Here is a 16,337-nt window from a genome sequence, read left to right as displayed (position 1 = left end):
ACTAACATGGCATAGTTTGTGCTGTACAGTTAAATTCCATGACCCTCCATGTCAGCGTGGCTGCATCCAAATCACCCCTTGGGATTGGACTGTGGTGTATCCTTACCCACCAGGTTTATGGCCAAGCATTTTCTGACCCGAGGTCAGTGGGATAAGCCAAAAGTGTGGCATGCAAGTGCAGTAAATTATTTCAATGTTGGGGAAAAACTCAGATTTTACTTTGCAATTTCCTGCTAACAGCTTATATATAAGAGAAAAAAAAATAATTAAAACATCCACACCTGAGCCATGGAGCTGGAAGAGTTAAATGGTCTGAAAAGCCATAAATCTGTTGTGTCCTAGGTATTTAATAATACCATCATTACTTCCTTTGATGCTTTTTTTCTTTTTCCAAGAAAGGAAGAAAGTGAACAGTTTGGAGGACATTTACTCTCTGTGGGTTAAGCCAACATGACTGATTTTGATGTCATTTACCCACCAGGGAGGGTAAAGATTCACATAACAGCATCAAAAGAGGTCATGTTCATCAGAGAGCAGATGCAAGTTTATTTTCTGTAAGGACTCATTAATTCTTTTAAATAGTGCGTCCCAAAACACGCTGTGTGTTGCAAAGTAGGATGCACAAGTTTTATCTGGGTTTGTAACTCACCTTCACTGATTTTCCATAGTATTTACAACAAAGTCAGTATCTTTAACATCATATGTCCTACTTATTTCTCAAACAGTACTCCAAAAAAGGATATTCTCATGCAGAGGAAGCTGAAACATAGTGCAAAAAGCAACTGGGTGTACAGCTAATAATGGCTTCCAGATGTGAATTCGTTTCAGACCCCACGACAGAAAGCTTCAGAGACTTTAAACTTCGTTTGAAGTCCTGTAGGCCCAGAGTCACATGAAATCTCATTTTATCAGATTCCCAAAAGGATGTTTTTCATGCAAAACCTGTGAGATCCTCACGAGGACCTTGCCAGAGGCCAAAGTCTCAATACAATCCTAAAGGTGTTGAGTCTTTTTTTTTTTTTTTTCTTTCTGAAGACATTTCAGTGAGAAAAACATCCCTGGTAATTCTGCAGTGTTTGCTCTGATTCACAGAGGAGCTGTTATCTCTTTTTAGTTTAGTTTGATTTCTGGCAGCTTTTATTTGAAAGGCTGCCTTGATGATCTTAAACACTTGATCTCAACAATGTTCATTTTTAGACTGTTGACTTAGTTTGGCACATTTTCTTATTTTCTTATATATCAGTTAAAAAAGAAAAAAGAAAGAAACTTTATGAGTTTAGATGCTTAAATCATTTTTGAATGCCACAAAACTTGGTCTTATTTTTCTTTCTGAGGGTTTGCAGCAGTATTCATGAATTAATCTGCATGTGCCAAATTCTGCAGCTCCAGTTCTCTCTGGTAGCACTGAAAATACTCACAGAGTGAGGACAGCAGCATTTGGCTCCCTCTAACTTCAGACATTTGTAAAAATGAAAGACATCTTAAACAGGGCTCAGAATTCAAAGCAAAGTTCACAAAGCCAAGCTGTAGAAAAGAATTTCTGTGAATCCTGGCAAACAGGACACACACAGCTCTGGAATCACGCTCTGATGTACGTATTGCCCTCTTTTTGATTGCTCTGCATGTGTTGCCCTCCTCACCAGACAGATCACTTCATTAACCTGGTTTGGTTATGCCTGTAGAGTCTTAAAAGGCATGAACATCCTCAAAGTAATCCATTCTGGATGTGCCCCTGTGGCAGCAAAAGGAACAGGCGGTGGGATGCGATGCCTGTGATGCCTCGGACACATGGGCTGTCTAGAGAAGGTGTTCCAGCAGAGATTTCTCTGGGCTACATTAATTTTTTAAGATGCTAGTGTGAGTGTAAATAAGCATTTTGAGTGTATTAAGTTCACCCCCAGGTGAAGGAAAGATGTACACTCCTTTTTGTTTTCTTTTTAACTCTCTCAAAAGGAAAAAAAGGGATGAGGGTGCTCGTTGTGTTTAAATGTCAAACCTTCACTCTGATCCCAGCAAAGCACCATGGGCCAGGAACCTTGTCTTTGCAGGTTTTGTACAATTAAAATATCCTCAAGAAATAATGTTAGAAACTCAGGGACATGCTTTGACGTCAGGAAATAATAAAACTAATTAGATAGCAAGATCAGATTCAAATTGCTCCTGAGCCTAATGATAATTCATAACATCCCCTCATAACATCCCCCTATTGTATCTAGATGGTCTCCTTGGCTGGAGTGGGAGTTGTTTTTCTTTTACTAGAGATCTATGCAATATAAAGGATTTTTCTGGGGAACATTTCTTCTCCTCCTTCCTTTATTTTAAGTGATAGGGGAAATTAGGTTAATTATTCCCCCGTTAATTTAATTGTAGTATAGTTTAATAAAATAAAACTGGCTCATGTGAGTCAACTCTTGAAGGGGAAAAATAATTTTTTTTCATGCCAGAAGGTGTGTTTATTTTTAATTAGGATTTTCACTTACAGACGTTTTTAAATTTAATTCCATTTTAATTCAGAGGAGGTGGAGCATTTTAGTGTGTCAGTGGGATGTGAGACTTTTACATGTAGGTCACCAGTTTGATTTCCTGCCAGCTCTGTAGTGAGTGAGAGTTATTAGGATGCTGAGCAGCTGTCAGTCAGGAGGAGAAACATGATGCTCTCAATCCAGGTCCCTGTGAGCAGGTGTCCAAATGAGAGCAGCCACCACCTCAACTGACATTAATTGGCATCTGTGTTGGCAGCCTCTGCCAAGGAGCCAAGAGCAAGAGGGATGTGGAGCCTGCACCGTTCTCCTGCTTCTCACCAAAGGCACTGCAGCACTAAGCTGATGGACAGAAAGATGCAGAAAAGTTCTCACTGAGGTTACTCTTGTTCTGGGTCTGTTGTGCCTCTTAACCAAGCACTGAATTCGTTACAGAATTACAGTATATGGTTTATTTCATCCAGCAAATTGCATCATTATTTTAAGTAAGTATATCCAAAGACTCTACTAAGGAGCTAATTCATTCACCATCACTTGGCCTCACCAAGGTGATGGGAGCACAGTGACCTCCCAGTGAAGGTAAGTAAGTGAGCTCCAAAAGCCATTTTCCATCACCTGCCCTGGTTATGCAGGGGGTCAGAGCCTGTGCTGGACGTGCAGGACACACTTGGCTTTCATTCCTGTTGCTGGGAGCATCCAGGATGGTTGGATTTGGGCTGCAGATGCAACGTTGCAAAAGGTGATCTGTGGGCAGTACTTTTTAGCAGGAGACAGTATGGAGTGGAGGGAGATGCTACTATTCACCTTCAACTACATGTTGAGGGACAATTAAAGAATTAACTTTTCCACTGATAATAACCATCAGGACTTTCCATCACACCTACCATCTCAGTAGTTAAAGACTTCCAGACCACATTGTCTAATAATCCAGCGCTGTTTGATAATCCAGCCTCTTAATAAACCTGATCTGGAACTGTTGTCACAACAGTGGAAGCTCCCTTGTTTATAGGAAATTACAGTCAAAACCTCTGTAATTAACTGTGTTCATGAGTGATCTTCCATGACTGTATCTCACATCCAAGCCCTGCTGGGATGTCACAGAGGTCTTTGCACTCCCAACAGTCACTGTCTCGTGATCTGCTCAGACAGGTCAGTGCTGAGGGCACACTGGGGTTGTATCCCTGTTGGACACACAGGTAGAGACTTCCCAGCAGGGAGCAAAACAAGACTCAGAAATAATCTACAGACACTGTCAGGAGCAAGTTCATGGCAGGATCTCCTCCTCCCTGTGTTGATCCTTGGCAGTTAAGAGATGACCTTTAGAGAGCCACCAGGGCTGAGCAACACACACCACTGATTATACAACAGACCTTGCAGTTACTCATCTTTGCAGCAGCAAGTGCCACAACAGGGTGTAAAGGCCATTACCAGGGAGGGCATCTGTGCAGAAAAAGAGCAGACAACAGAACCCAGCTCTTTTTCCCATGAAAACTGTTAAACTGGGACAGCTGAAATGTGTACTGATCCCACCTGTACCCCACCCTGCAGCTGAATCACCCACCCCTACCTGTGTGACTGCTTTTAACCTGCCCCATGGTGGGAAATTTGGCACAGCATACACCCACACAAGGCAGGACTGCATGTCCTGCTTCTCTTGCTTTATAAAGGCAAAGTCAAGGAATCTTAAATCCTTTCACTCAACAAGAGATTGCAAGGTGACCAAATCATCCTTGCCTTCTTCAGATGACTAAAATAATTGAAGTCAATATTCCTAATTGCTTCAGCAAGGCAAGCAGGCTTCCCCCTACATCTATTCACACTGCCTTTTTCTTTTTCAGTGTGCTCAAATGTGATTAGATAATGCTATAGGAGATAACAGCACAAAAATGTGATGAAATGTTCAGCATGATTTCTCTCTTCCCTGCCTGAGCTGCCTGGAGCCCTGAGGAAATGGCGTTACCTTCTTCCTCCCTCAGAGAAACATGTATTATGAATGACACAAACCTTCCCATTAGTTAACCCTTCTGATTGTCCCTCTGTGGCACTGACAACCTTCAGCCACAGCTGCATAGAAAAAAAAAAAGCACAGCTTCCAGCATAAAGCCCTGCTCTCCTTTGGATTAATGCTTAAAATAGCAGGTAGGCTGCAGAGCTTGGACAAACTGACAGCGTGAGTCCAGCCATGGCTCAGGCTTCACTTTAACAAAGCAGGGCCCTGAAAGGGACACGTACAGCACATAAAGCTAAGCTTGACCTCCTTCAGTGAAAGGTGCAGGCAAAGGAAAAAGCTCATCAGGCTTCTCCACGTGGCCCAAAGAATGAGCAGAGCACAGGCAGGTTATCACTCACAGCTGGGGCACTGGGAGCATGAGGTGCCCAGGGGGTCAGGAACGCTCTGTCCCTGCACATCTCCAGCCAGTGTATTCATGTTCCTGGTTCAAACCAATATCCTCATTGTCAGATTTGTTATCTCTGTATTATAAATATACTTCCTTACATTGTAGATAACTCAGAATTTATTTCCAAGCATTGAAAAAATACCATGACAGTGTAGATTTATAATGGATGCCCTGTCTTGTTTGTGAAAGAGGCATTGCCACTGTTCTTGTGGGGCCTGCAGAACACTGGAATATGTATCTCATGGACACTGTGGGTATCATGTGTGCATGGTTTGGGCTTTCTGTGATGACCACTGCTGCTGTTGCAGTCTTTGAAGAATCTGGGCTATTAAAATGAATTATGATGATGGTTTCCAAAGCACTGGAGGAGCAGACTCCTGTATTGCTGCAGAATCCTGGAGGCTGCAGGAAGGAGTGGGGCTGGTACAGCGTGGGAGAGCATGGGCAGCCCTGTGGAGCTCCCAGCTGAAGCAGTGCCCTTCCTCAGAGAGGTGGAAGAAACAGAGACACTTCGCCCCTTCTCTCCCCCTGCCTCCCCCAGGCAGCTCACAGTCCAGATCAAAGCATTTTGTTGTCTGCCACACAGACAGGGCTTTGAAGAGTGAAAAGGAAGGATGAGAGGTAGAAGGTGAGAGCACAGCAGGAAAGAATTTGCTCAGGCAACTAGAAATGAGTATGGGAAACAGGATTTAAATTGCATTCAAACTCAATCTAGTTTGAAAATATGGTGGATGCAGCCTCTTCTCATAACATTTCAGTTTCCTGGACCCAGGCCAGCCCAGTTGGACTGAGGATGGAAAAAAAATAAGCAAGAATTTTTTGAGTAGAAATAACTTTGAATTACAGAAATCAGCTCTGAATCTCAGCCCTCCCCACCCCACAGCTCCTACAGAGCGTGAGTAGTGCTCTAGTTTGTAGCTGTGCTTGGGTTTTAAGCTTTACACAGTCAGATCAGCCTTAGAATTTTGTTCTGCTTTGGGCAAGTCAGTCTAATGTTCAGAGTCCAGCCAAACAAAATCAGAAAGGTTTCACCTCAGCAGGGGCTCCTGTGCCAGGGCTCCTGTGCTGGGGTTCAGAGGGGGAATGTCTGCCTGTCTTCTTACAGGGTTTGACACCAGCATACTACCAATCTGTAAGGATTCCTTAGGCTGGATGTTCAACAAACTTGACATGAACTATGACCTGCTGCTGGATCCCTCAGAGATCAGTGCCATTTACCTGGACAAGTACGAGCCCTGTGTCAAACCACTCTTCAACTCCTGTGACTCCTTCAAGGATGGAAAGCTTTCCAACAACGAGTGGTGCTACTGCTTCCAGAAGCCAGGAGGTGAGTTGTGCAGTGCACAGCACAGAGAGGAGGTGTTTGGGTCTCCCTGTGTTTCACAGAGATTGGACACTGCCAGGCAGGTGTGGTAAAAAGCTCTTTTCCCCATCACTGGTGTGAAAGGGCATTGAGGGACCACGTTTAATGTCATAGATGAACTGTATGAACATCCCTTGACCATTGAAACAAAGCAGTAAATGCCAGTGCACACAATCTAGAAATGAGCTCTATTGCTGATAGAGAGCTCAAAAACTTGCCCTTTTATTAATGCAGAAATTAGTCAATTAGCAAGTCATAAATCAGAGAGCTGGCATGATGTCAGTTTGGTGAAAAGAGAGGTAGAATGGTTTAACAATTAAAATGGCCCCCAAACACTGCTCGCAACTACAGTGTGTTGCTTTTTTTTTTTTTTTTTTAATTAGTGGAGCTAATGACATAAATCTGTTTTGTGGTACAGTACCAGCATATGGGCTGCTCTCATTCCCAGGTGTACAGTACTCTACATTTCATGTCAGCAGTGAAGCCAGTCATTACAGAGCCTGTCCCGGACCATCTGGAAACTGATTCTTATACGTTATATTTTAGGTCTTCCTTGCCAGAATGAAATGAATAGAATTCAAAAGCTAAGTAGAGGGAAGAGTCTGTTGGGTAAGTTCGATTACTTGCTATTCATTTACTCAACTAATTAAAGCTTCTGTGATTATTGTAACTTTATATGCAGTAATGGTTTTTCAATTAGAGACTAATGTTTTGAGTCGGGAATATGCAGCACTGAGTGTAGGCCTGACACTATGAAATTAAACAAATAATGAGATAGCAACACACAGAACAGGTGTCAGCATGGCAACGGGGTCAGAACTAATTTACAGCTCTCCAGAAATGCAAAGCCTTGTCTGCACAGAGCTTAATCCTGCCTCCATCACCTCACAGGGCAGAGTAAGCACAGAGGCTGCTTGATACTCAAGCCTCCCATTTTTGAAGGGTGACTGAAGGTGCATAGCCAATGAGTTCTTGTCTCCTTCCAGTCGTGGTGCAATGCAGGCATTCCTTGGGGTTCAGTTTTGCCTAATCACTCTCTAAAATATTTCAGTAGATTCTGTGTAAATGAAAACAGGAATTCATGTCATCTCATTGTAGGCGGCCCTGCAGGATGCTCCGTGCTGTAAGATGGGATTGTGCCTGTCCCTCTCTCTAGTGACTATTGCAAGCCTGACTCGATTCATAACTTACACTGCTCTGATGGATACCTGAAATTAGGTTAAATAAATCCCCATCTGGCATTTTCCCATTTAATTGCTGAAAAATCAGGTTGTTGAACTGAGTAAATTTAAGGTGACTAATTCCCTACCCTAAAATCACCCAGTGGTGGGTAGGCTGATGTTTATGTGCTGGTATCTTATTGAAACTTCTGTGTGTTTGTGTGCACAGAGCCAAATCCCTGAGGTGTACAGGACAGATCACACTTACAGCAAGCCCTGCATTTCACCCTGAGGAGCCTGGCTGACCTCAGACCAGGCTGTCAGGCCCTTCCTCAAGAATATGTGCCAGGTTCTCAGAGCATCCTCAGCTGCAGCACAGAACGTGCACGTCAGCTCTGCTGCTCAGGTGGCTCTCAGAGTCCAGCCTGATGTTTCCAGATACCCTGCAAACAGAGCTGCTGCAAAGCTCATCTTTGCCAAATCCTGCCATTCCCAGGTGCCACTGCCATTTGGACTCAAGTTTCAGGTACCTTATGAGCAACCACAACCTGGATTCATTGGTTTAAATGAAGAATAAACATTCCCAAAGGCTACAGGGGCTGTGGTTTAGATCCATCATCCTTTCATGGCAAGTTTAAAAAATTAAGATGTTTCAGAGTTGCAGCTCCTGCTGTTTGTAGCTGGGGGAGCAAAGAGAGGATTGATAACTCAGGGTATGTGTGCTCCACTCAGTAAATATTTTGCATTTGTGTTCAAGTGGATGTTGTGTCAGAGGAAGTCACGGTGATCTGTGTCTCATGGGTGTCATGATTTCCAAAGCCACCTAAAAGAACAAGAAGCCCAGTTCTTAATAGATAGCTTTGACTATCCCATATTTATTTTATGCTTTGCTGTTATTTACTGTGTGCAGTAAATGTCATCTGAGTTGAAACATAAGTGGTTTGTTGTGGTGTGTGGGAAGAATGATGCCTGTGTTGCAGGTAGTGGAAGGTGCAGGTAGTTGTAGCACATGTCACTGGGATCTGATCACAATGGCAGGAGCAAAATGACAAAGTAAAAGCAGTAAGAATGGTCCCTTAGCACAGATAACTTCTAGTCAAGTGTATTAAAAAAAAAAAAAAAAAGAAGGATGAAAGTGGCTAAGCTCAACAAATCAAGGTGTCAGGCACAGGTTGTTCCACAAGCTAGAAAATTATAATATAGAGAGGAACTCTTTGCTTCACCTACCTTGAAAGTCTGCCTGCATAATGACACCTGTCTGGGAGCTTTTAATCTGATATCAGAGCTATTTATACAGCAGAAAACATTGTCTTTTCGCTGACTGGAAAATCATGCAAATGGAAACCAAATGTAGCAGCAGTAAAGATGGAAAAGAGAGATGAATATTTTCAGAGAAACTAATCTTTAATTATTCTCTTTCCTCCTCTGACCCTGACACAGAGAGCACAGCACTTACAGTCTGGGCAGGAGCATGGAGATGGTTTCTGTTAACTTGTATCCATTGATAAAAATGATGACTTTGATATTGTGTTCTCTCTATATATTTTTCAAAACACATGACACTTGCAACAAAGAACTTCAAAGCCATTGCCATTAGATGTGTTGAATTTGGAGGCTTTCAAATAGAGTCTAGCATCCCAGGAGACTGAATTAAAAAGTAAACAGCACTATTCATCTTTTCCTACCCGATTTATCTAGAGTACAATTAACTGCAGAGACTGTACTTTTAGAGCATACAACTGTGCAGCCTGATAATGCTTCTCCCACATCACTAAAGTAATAAATTTCTGCTCCTGTCACTATTTTCTCCTGTATTAGCCCTGTGGATTCAGCAAATATAATAGCTAATACAAGGAGCTGTGTGCTGGGTAGCACTTATTTCTGTCAGGCTTTTACCTGTGTGCTTCACTATCTTTAGCATATAATTATTCTCTCCATGTTCTCTGAGGAAGGGGAGTATTATATAGATAAGGAAATGATGCAAAAAAAAAAAAAAGATATATATTTCTGGGTCCATAAAGAGGATACAGATGCAATAGTGCTGTTTGAGTTTGTGTGGAATATAATTAAATACATTATAGGACAAAGAGAGATGGGGAGGGAGGATTCACCAGCCTGAGGAGGTTGGTGGGGAGTACTTAGCACAGCTGGTCCACCAGCCCTCCCCACACTGGTGTGGATGCACTGCCTGTGTAAGAACCTCTGGAGAGGAAAACTCCTTTCTCCTTCCAGAGTCTGCAGATGTTCTCTGACGCCAAACCAAACTAGGGGGTGAAATATTCCCAGAAAATGGTCTGGCTGAGTGCCCTGCTCCAGGATAGCAGAGCTTATTTCCAATGAGCATGGGGTGATTTGTGCCCAGTTTACAGGACAAATCATCACTTGCTCCCAGTGACTCTGTCCTCTCCAAATTATCACCTGCACCTGACATGCTGGAGAGGACAGGTTGTATCTCCCCTGTGATGGTTGGCAAATACTGTGACATTGGTTTGCACAGCTAAATATTTAAATCTCTGGTGTTACATAGGAATTGGCACAAACTTCCCACGCAGAAGGAAAAGTACCTTCTACTCCTCGCTGTGACCCAAAGTGTGAATCTATTCCACATACAGTTATGCTGGCACTGAGCCTGGGCCATAATTTATTTTTGAATCTGAGGCTTTTATAGGCAGTGTGGAACATTTTCATACCTTACAAGAAACACTGAAACTATGCAAGGAGGGCTGTTTTGGAGAAGGGAAAGGTTGCATTGCCCGAGGAAAAGAGAAAGTGTGAGACAGTTTGAAATGCAGGAGCTGTTCTCTGCTCACCCCCTAATGCCACTGAGGTTCCCCCTCTGATCCTTCCCTGGAGCCAGATGTTCATCAGATATAACAGGGGAGCTCTAGTGACATGGGCACAGCTATGCTGGTTTCCACCAGCTCAAAGTCAGCACCTGAGCACTTTTCCCAAGGTTGTGTACAGTCTGAAAAACACCTGGAATGCTTAGGAGAGAGAGGACGTGAGCATAAAGGTGAAAAAATATCTTTCCTAATCAATATTGAAATAAAGGTTTGAACATTGAGTATTATCTTACAAAAACCTGCAAAGGCAAATACATGTATGTGATTATTAGAACTATTCTCTTATAAATAGTGAAAATGAGCCTTTGATAAACTCTAGTATGCTTATATTTGTACATGAACAAAATTGTGGTACCTATAAGCAAACCTTCTATAAGATCATGCTCTGAAGTTATTTAAAATACTCTCACTAATGGATGTGAAGTGCTCTCCAAAACTGATCTGACATACAGAGATTTCTGCAGGTGTTCAAAGGTTTCTGTTCTCACCTTCCAGACCCACATTAGCAGCACTCAAACATTACAGAGCAATGAGTCTGGAAATTCAGACATTCACTTCATATATACACTCTCTGTATGAGACTGACTGACCTCCACTTTTGTGTCTTTTATATAGGAAGTCTCATGACATTTGGGCAGCATCTTCTCATTCATTTTTTTCTCTGAGAAATGTAGTGGAAGTGGCTCCTCTAACACCTGAACTGACTGAATAGATGCTATACCCATGGAACTAGTTAAAAAACTTACTGCATCACCACTAAATCACTGGTTTCTCTGACAAAGAAGAAAAATCCTTTCTCAAAAATCACTTGCAACAAGAAATTTGGGGGCAAGGGTGTGTTTATGCCATGTTTCAAATTGAAGCAATTGACAAAGAAGGGGAAAATGAATGTGGTGACCTCCCGTGGGAATAAAGCTAATTCATCTTGAAGGACAAGAGGGCTCTTCATATTGAAGTACATTTGCTGTATCTGCCAAAAATGGTGGGAACAATAACACAGGTTTCTCCTGAGAGTTTTCCTGTCTGCAGAAGCCAGAATGAACCACACAAGGCTGAACTATATTGGTTTTATTGTGAAACAAATCTTGGGCTTCAAATCCAAAGACTTACTGACTCAAATCCTGTTGTCCTTCTCTGTAAAGCTTGTGTATTATTTCTCCTTTTATACATGGGAACTCTCAGTAAGTCAGAGGATGTGCCTGAGATTAGTATGAATAGCAAGCAGATGGCAGATACCTTCCAGGGATAATTACAGTGTTGTGGAAGGACTTATATGATAAACACTGAAGGAGTACAAATGGAAGGGAAATGCAGAATTAATGAAGTTGGGGTAATAATCCAGTTGGGAAGAAAAGTTTAAAACCAGGAGTTAGATCTGAAAAGGGTCTGTGGGAATATTAATCATTCAGGGACAGACTGAACCTCTCTCTAGTGCTGTGTTGCCACCTCCCTTTGTGCTGTATGTGCACAAACATTTACACCCTGTGCCGTGACCAGGGTGTCTGAAAAGAGTTAACCATATGTAATTTCTTCCCCCCTTTTAGGCAGTAGATAATCACATGTATTTTCTTGTCAACATTGCAAAGATCTCCCTGTAAATAAGTGATAAGTTCATGATACTCTCCGTAGCTGTTTGTTCCTGCAGAGACTTGCATTACTGAGCACACCTTATATTTTATTCAGGTACTTTCATCCCCCGGTGCAATGAAGAAGGTTATTACAAAGCCACTCAGTGCCATGGCAGCACAGGGCAGTGCTGGTGTGTTGATAAGTATGGGAATGAGATAGCTGGCTCCAGGAAGCAAGGGACAGTCAGCTGTGGTGAGTAATGATGTGCTTTCCTCAGACAACACAGGAATTACCACTGTTGTGAGCCCTGCCACTGCTGTAGGACCAGGTAGGATAACAAAAGTGAAACATGAGTACCAGAGTTAAAACTGCTCCTGTATTTTCCCATCTAGACTACAAATGGGGCCCTTACTGGTCCTCTGGACTGCAGGGGCCCAGCAGAAGTTAGCAGGCAATAATAACCACTGTTCAGATATTTTTGCTACCAGCCTGGAAAATGTAGTCATTGATATTAAAATTCAGGGTCTGGGGTTGCTCTGCGTGGTTATTAAATATATTGTTTTGTGTAATCTGGAATTCACATTTACTGGGACTCCATGAATAATGGCTTTCCAGGCAAGGGAAGGCCTAAATGTGTAAAACATTAGCAACCACGCCCCAAAAAATTGCTGACAGGACAATATTATGTATATAAGTGAAATTCCCAGTTAGCTGTTGTTCCTAAACATGCAAGATTTCACCTGCATTCCTTCAGAGGGCTTCAGTGGTGGTTGTGAGTGCAGCTTTCTCTTTTGAGAAGGAACAGAGACCTAGAAGGTCCAAGATGCCCAGAAATCACATCACAGATGTTACATTCAACAGCTTCATTTGCAGAGTGAGGTTTATGCACTCCAATAAAATCAATTTGTGGAATATTTTTAGCCTGGTTTACAGAGCCATGGTGGAATTGAAGTATTTACAAAGGAGTAATGATTTTCTGGCCTGCAGGCACGTGAGCTGGAACTCTCCAGTCATGTTTTCAGGAGGAGGAGGATGCAGAGAGGTTGTTTATGCAAGTAAATTTTTCAGAGTAAATCGATACATATTCATCCCAGTTCAGAAAGAAAATTGAAATTTAAAGGGTGTTACATGAAGAGCTGAACCAATGAATTTAAAAAGTAACATTGCAAATGACACCGGCTTGCATGACAAGGGTAGTGGTGAAGAGGGATTTGGTGTCCTGGGAGGGAATGACCTTTCCTGCTCACCTGTTTCAGAAGAAGAGCAAGAAACCTCAGGGGATTTCGGCAGTGGTGGATCTGTTGTGTTGTTGGATGATTTGGAAGAGGAACCTGAAGCGACAAAAAAAGACAAAGAAGGGAAACTGAAGATTCATGTAAGAGCAGCTAATGAAGATGACGAAGATGAAGACGACGACAAGGATGATGAGATTGGTTATATATGGTAGTGCCCATCATAATGAGGACTCACATTTTGCACAATATTGCAAGTCACATCATATCTCTGCAATTGTATCTGAGAGTACCTGGCACAAATATTCCCTCTCTACTGAGTTTAATTTTGTATAGTCTATTTAATTTGGATGACTTTTTTTTTTTCTTTTTTTCCCAGCAAGGACTGTTTGGAATACAGCTTTTGTTTGGTTGGTTTGGGGGATTTTTGTTCTGTCCACAGGGGCAATGAGTTTTGCTTCAAAACCATTTCGTGTCTTAATCCTCACTTGCACCACTTATGAAATACATCCTGTGAAAGGAGAATCCCAGAAGGGGCTCAACAAACCAATACAAGGCTTAGAAGCCCTTCTCATGTGAGAGAATTTGTGTCATAAATTGTTACCTGGATCGTATCAGAAACAGTTTTTTCTTTCATGAAGAAGGAAAAGGAGGTGCCTCATTTTCTAGCCCATATTTGTGATGTTCCAGTAAAGTCTCTTCAGACAGTGGCTGCCTGGTACCAGGGGTTTCATCCAGAGAGAAACCCCCTGGCAGGATTTTCTCTTTCTTACATACTCTGAGTCCAACAGGCTTAGTCCAGCTCACGCTGAAGGCAAAGCTCCCCCCTGAGCACAGATCACTGACACTGTTTATTTGACAAAGAAACATGGTCTGGATGTTAAAGAGATGCTGAGAACCTGCAGCTATCATGGACCAAGCCCCACAGGCAGGGAACAGAGTCCATCTGCCTTTCAGAGTGCTTAAGGAGAGGTTTTTTTGTTTGTAGCATCAGGAGCACCTCCACAGCTGCTCCTCAGCTTCTGTCTGAACTCATTTGCACTCAGAGCTTCCCCAATGTCACACAGGCAGCCTCTGCTTGCAGCTCACACACTGTGGAGCTGCCTGTTCCTCATTTAGCAACCCCTCATCCCAAAGTTATAACACTGTCAGGCACACTAACCATCAGAAGTAATAAGCTGTCGTTTCTTTAATTTAAAGAGTTAATATTTATTTGGCCTGTTTAAAAAAGCAACTTTAGGGGGTCATATTTCAAAAGCATAACCCCTTTGCACTGCACGCTTGTAATACACACTCCTAAAAAAGAATAGTGTTAAAATCCAATCTGTGATTCCCTCGATATCTCCCATATATTAAAAGGTCTTGTATCACAGCATATTGACATTAAATTTTTTGCAGTGTCCTTTCCCACGGCAGTTCTCTGATGCTGTGGTGACCTTTTATTATTTTTGCTGTTTTCAGAAGCAGTAAGAGGAACCTTAACCCCACGCTTGCATAAGAATGCAGGTGTAAGTATTTTAGCAGTGCCTGTGGTTTGCCAGTGAATTATTTTGCAGAATGAAAAATGTGCTTATTACACCAAAAACTAATTAGATAGGTTTTTGGTTTTGTTTTTTTTTTTTTAATTCTGAGTTAATGGTGGACATAGAGATGGAGACATGGTTGGTTACATAGTCACTTGGAAGCAGGAAAATACCATGCTGGTTGAAAAAAGTCAGTTTTTTAGGTACATTGGCCCAGGGCCTTTGGTCCTCAGCCCTCCCAAAGTCAGTGCCCACCTGGCAGGGCTCAGGGTAGGACCTCTGCTTTCAGTCAGGATCAAAAGAGGAACTCCTTTCAGGCACTATGTGCTGCAGGGGCTCAGTTGTTTTCCCCTCTCTCATTTCCCATTTATCTAGATCAATGGCCTGAGAACAAAATAAAAACGTGCATAATCATTATTAATGCAGAAGGATGTGTAAAACCAGGAGGAATTTGTTGTTTCACGCCCCTGCATCCTCCCAAAAATCTGCCATCACAGTCATTTGCAGAAGGCCTGCAATCTGCCCTGCCTCAAATCCCTTTGGTTTTTCTGTAGCTATAGAAAAATATATTTAAAAATCATTGTCCATGAGCTGCACAGCACATACACACACATATATATACACTTTTCTAGTTGCCTTTTCATAGGAAATCCTGCTGACTTGCAAGAGGAATGGATAAACCAGCATTTGTTTCCCTAAACAGTATGATTTTGTGAGAAGCAACTGAACATTGTCAGAAGGTTTCTTCTCAAATGTCCTGTTTCATTTTCTTTTGCTATTTTCTTACTTAACCCCTCACTGCCTAGGTCTGGCTCTGCTGTGCCTGAGGCACAGAGCTACCACTTCACCCTGACAGAAACCTGAGCTCCACAATCAGCAGGGTTATGCCTGGCCTCATTTTCCACACAAACTGTGGGAGTTTGGGGCAGTCCTGGTGCCCCCTTTGAAACAGCTGATCCTGGACTATGCCCTACAGCAAGGTCACAGAGCAAATCCCTTCTCCTGCCCAGCAGGGTCAAACCAAGTCCTTGCAGGCAGTACCAGGGGCCAAGGCTGCAGCCCTTTGTATCACAGGTGAACGTGCAAGATGGCTAAACTAAAGCTGTTAAATAAGTCTTTAAAAGTGAATATGGCCACCTTTCAGCTTACATGTGCAGACATGGCCCCACCATCCATTTTTCAGAACCACTGATAGTCTCCTACCTGTGATCTTTCACATGCAACGCTTCCAAGTCAGAGCTGGCAGGGTTTATACCTTTAACTATAAACCAATTCCTGTCTCCAGTTGGGTACAGCTACAGGGGAATAGTGTCCAATCCCAGGTGTTCCTGGGAGGACAGGCTGTTGTGCTTGGAAGGGCAGCTCAGACCATGGATTGCTTTGAGAGCAAGTCCCCAGTTATTGCAAAGCTGTTTAGCAAAGCCCTTTTGAGATCCACTGGTATCCTCCAGTGGTGGGGGATCTGCAGCCTCTCTATATACATATGTATATCTATGTGTGTCTGTGTATATACATTTATGCACATATATGTGTGTGCATATGTATGTGTGTGTGTCCAGTTTGGGAAGATGCAGTGAGAAAATCTTCTATTTCTTTAAAAGAAACCAGCGATTCTACCAAGAACCAGTGCTCTTCCAGATCGAGCCCCTTCCATTCTTCATGGTTAGTAAGGGATCTAATTTGCTTCCAGCTTAATTTAATGCCTTTCTTTTTCTCTTTTCTTTTTTCTTTTTTTTCTTTTTTTTTTTTTTTTTTTTTTTTTTTTTTT

General features: G+C 42.4%; 1 protein-coding gene across 2 annotated transcripts in view; it reads left to right on the top strand.

Annotated features, from left to right (window-relative positions):
- Positions 1-16,283, top strand: part of SPOCK1 (SPARC (osteonectin), cwcv and kazal like domains proteoglycan 1) — a 264,847-nt gene extending 248,564 nt beyond the window's left edge. For both annotated transcript variants that reach the window (XM_027643334.1, XM_027643333.1), the window contains 4 exons: positions 5,985-6,206; positions 6,789-6,851; positions 11,929-12,066; positions 13,071-16,283. In XM_027643334.1, the coding sequence (XP_027499135.1) occupies positions 5,985-6,206; positions 6,789-6,851; positions 11,929-12,066; positions 13,071-13,261 (614 nt within the window). In that variant the 3' untranslated portion in view covers positions 13,262-16,283. The remainder of the gene's footprint in view (positions 1-5,984; positions 6,207-6,788; positions 6,852-11,928; positions 12,067-13,070) is intronic.
- The last annotated feature ends 54 nt before the right edge of the window (positions 16,284-16,337 follow it).

The sequence above is a fragment of the Corapipo altera genome, unplaced genomic scaffold (assembly GCF_003945725.1).
Source record: "Corapipo altera isolate COAL_440 unplaced genomic scaffold, ASM394572v1 75, whole genome shotgun sequence".
Classification (NCBI taxonomy): domain Eukaryota; kingdom Metazoa; phylum Chordata; class Aves; order Passeriformes; family Pipridae; genus Corapipo; species Corapipo altera.
Note: the sequence above shows the minus strand (reverse complement) of the source record. Positions and strands in the feature narration are given on the sequence as shown.